At 43.5% G+C, this 1,781-nt stretch overlaps 1 protein-coding gene across 1 annotated transcript; it reads left to right on the top strand.

Annotated features, from left to right (window-relative positions):
- Positions 1-1,055: 1,055 nt before the first annotated feature.
- Positions 1,056-1,562, top strand: LOC104121563 (uncharacterized). The gene has a single exon (XM_009633591.1). The coding sequence runs from the start codon at positions 1,056-1,058 to the stop codon at positions 1,560-1,562; it is 507 nt and encodes a 168-aa protein (XP_009631886.1).
- The last annotated feature ends 219 nt before the right edge of the window (positions 1,563-1,781 follow it).

The following is a 1,781-nucleotide window of genomic DNA, read 5'->3' as shown; positions in this document are numbered from 1 at the left end:
ATCTTCAATTTGATGGGTGGATCACCCCGTAACTCTAAGTATGCTTGAGAAAATTTCAGCTACATTTGACCTAATGTTCAACATATTTATGAATGTAACTTGTGATGACCTTTGCCAACTTTTGTCGCTTGACATCAAAACATAACACACGACAATCATAAGACTAAAATAACTCATAACATAACCTCCTTATCATGTTAGTCACCCTAGTCTCACCCCAAAATTACATGTTATAACATTCCCAACTTGTCAATTTTCGACAAAACTTATTTTCTTCAATTTGTTTAGCTTCTAAGCCTTTCAACCCTCTTGGTACTTGCAGTTCATGATCATAAGTATTTGTAACGTCCAAGTTAACATGATTAACTTAATTTATGTACTTTCAAATATGATCTCATTTCTGAGCTTACATCAATTGACTTGCGACATACTTTTACGTATGAAAACATGGGGTGTAATAGATTTGGCCTCCACTATGGCTTGGTCTATATCCGCGACTTGCCGGCGTTGCCATTCCTGCTTAGCCCAATTTTGTAAACCGTCCATGAAGTGTAACAACAAGTCATCATTGGTCAGGTTTGGGAATTGAAGCATAAGGGTAGTGAAATCCTTGACATAGTCACGTATGCTCCCTGTTTGTTTCAACTCCCTAAGCTTGTGCCTTGCCTCGTACAAGACATTGTTTGGAAAGAATTGTCGCTTGAACTCGGCTTTGAACTGATCCCACGTGCTAATAGTACATAGACCTTTATCCACGTCGGCCATCTTCCTTCTCCACCATAGCATGGCAGTCTCTGAGAGCTGCTAAACAACAAGTACCACATATAAAGATGAGGTCCGACCCAAGTACCAAAAAATCCGACACCCTCTGCGAATTCCACAAGGAACGCAGGAACAAGATAGAAGATTGTATCGCCCTAAGGCAAGAGGTCGTGAACACGTTACCGCAAGGACACCTCAAAGAGCTGCTGAGCAACAAGTGAAGGAACACCTTCACCAGGGGTCGAGAATATCAGGGCCCGCCGAAGCCACCCTCAGTGGCCTGCACCATCAATATGATTATCAACGGCAACGACGATGCCGCCATCAATGGTATCAAGTTCACCGCCACTCACAAGCTCAAAAGTTTGATCACCTACGAACGGTATGACAGACTCGAAAAAAGTATCATTTATGACGAGTCAGATGCCGACGGTTTGACTTTCCCTCACAACAATGCTCTTGTCATTACTTTACGAATTTTAGATACTGATTTTAAGCGTATCATGGTGAGTGATGGGAGTGGAACATGCATTATCCATCCCCGAGTCCTCACCCAGATGAGACTCGGGCACAAGATAGTGTCATACTATATCACACTAACCGGTTTTAACAATGCAGTTGAATGGACCTCAGGAGAAATTACACTCTCCATCCTCACTGGTGGCATAACTATGGAGACAACGTTCCACATCATGGACCAGGCCACCACATACAATGCCATAGTAGGACGACCATGGATACATCCCATGGAAGCAGCCCCCTCCAACTTATACCAAATGATCAAGTTGCCAACACCTTAGGGAATATTCAGCATACGCCACGTCCCGAGAATGCTACCGCATCGCCATGGATGGCTCGATGACCCAACAAAAGAAAGAAAAAAAGAAGCATAGCAATCAACAGGGTCAAGGTCGACACAAGAAGAGACCAGGGACGTCATCTCGGACCCAAAAATGGTTAAAGCCGCAGAATCAACTATAGAGGACCTCGACCTCATTCAATTAGATCCCAGCAACCTC

The sequence above is a fragment of the Nicotiana tomentosiformis genome, chromosome 2, assembly GCF_000390325.3.
Source record: "Nicotiana tomentosiformis chromosome 2, ASM39032v3, whole genome shotgun sequence".
Taxonomy (NCBI): Eukaryota; Viridiplantae; Streptophyta; class Magnoliopsida; order Solanales; family Solanaceae; genus Nicotiana; species Nicotiana tomentosiformis.
The sequence above is the reverse complement of the archived record's forward strand: the minus strand, read 5'-3'. Positions and strand labels throughout refer to the sequence as shown.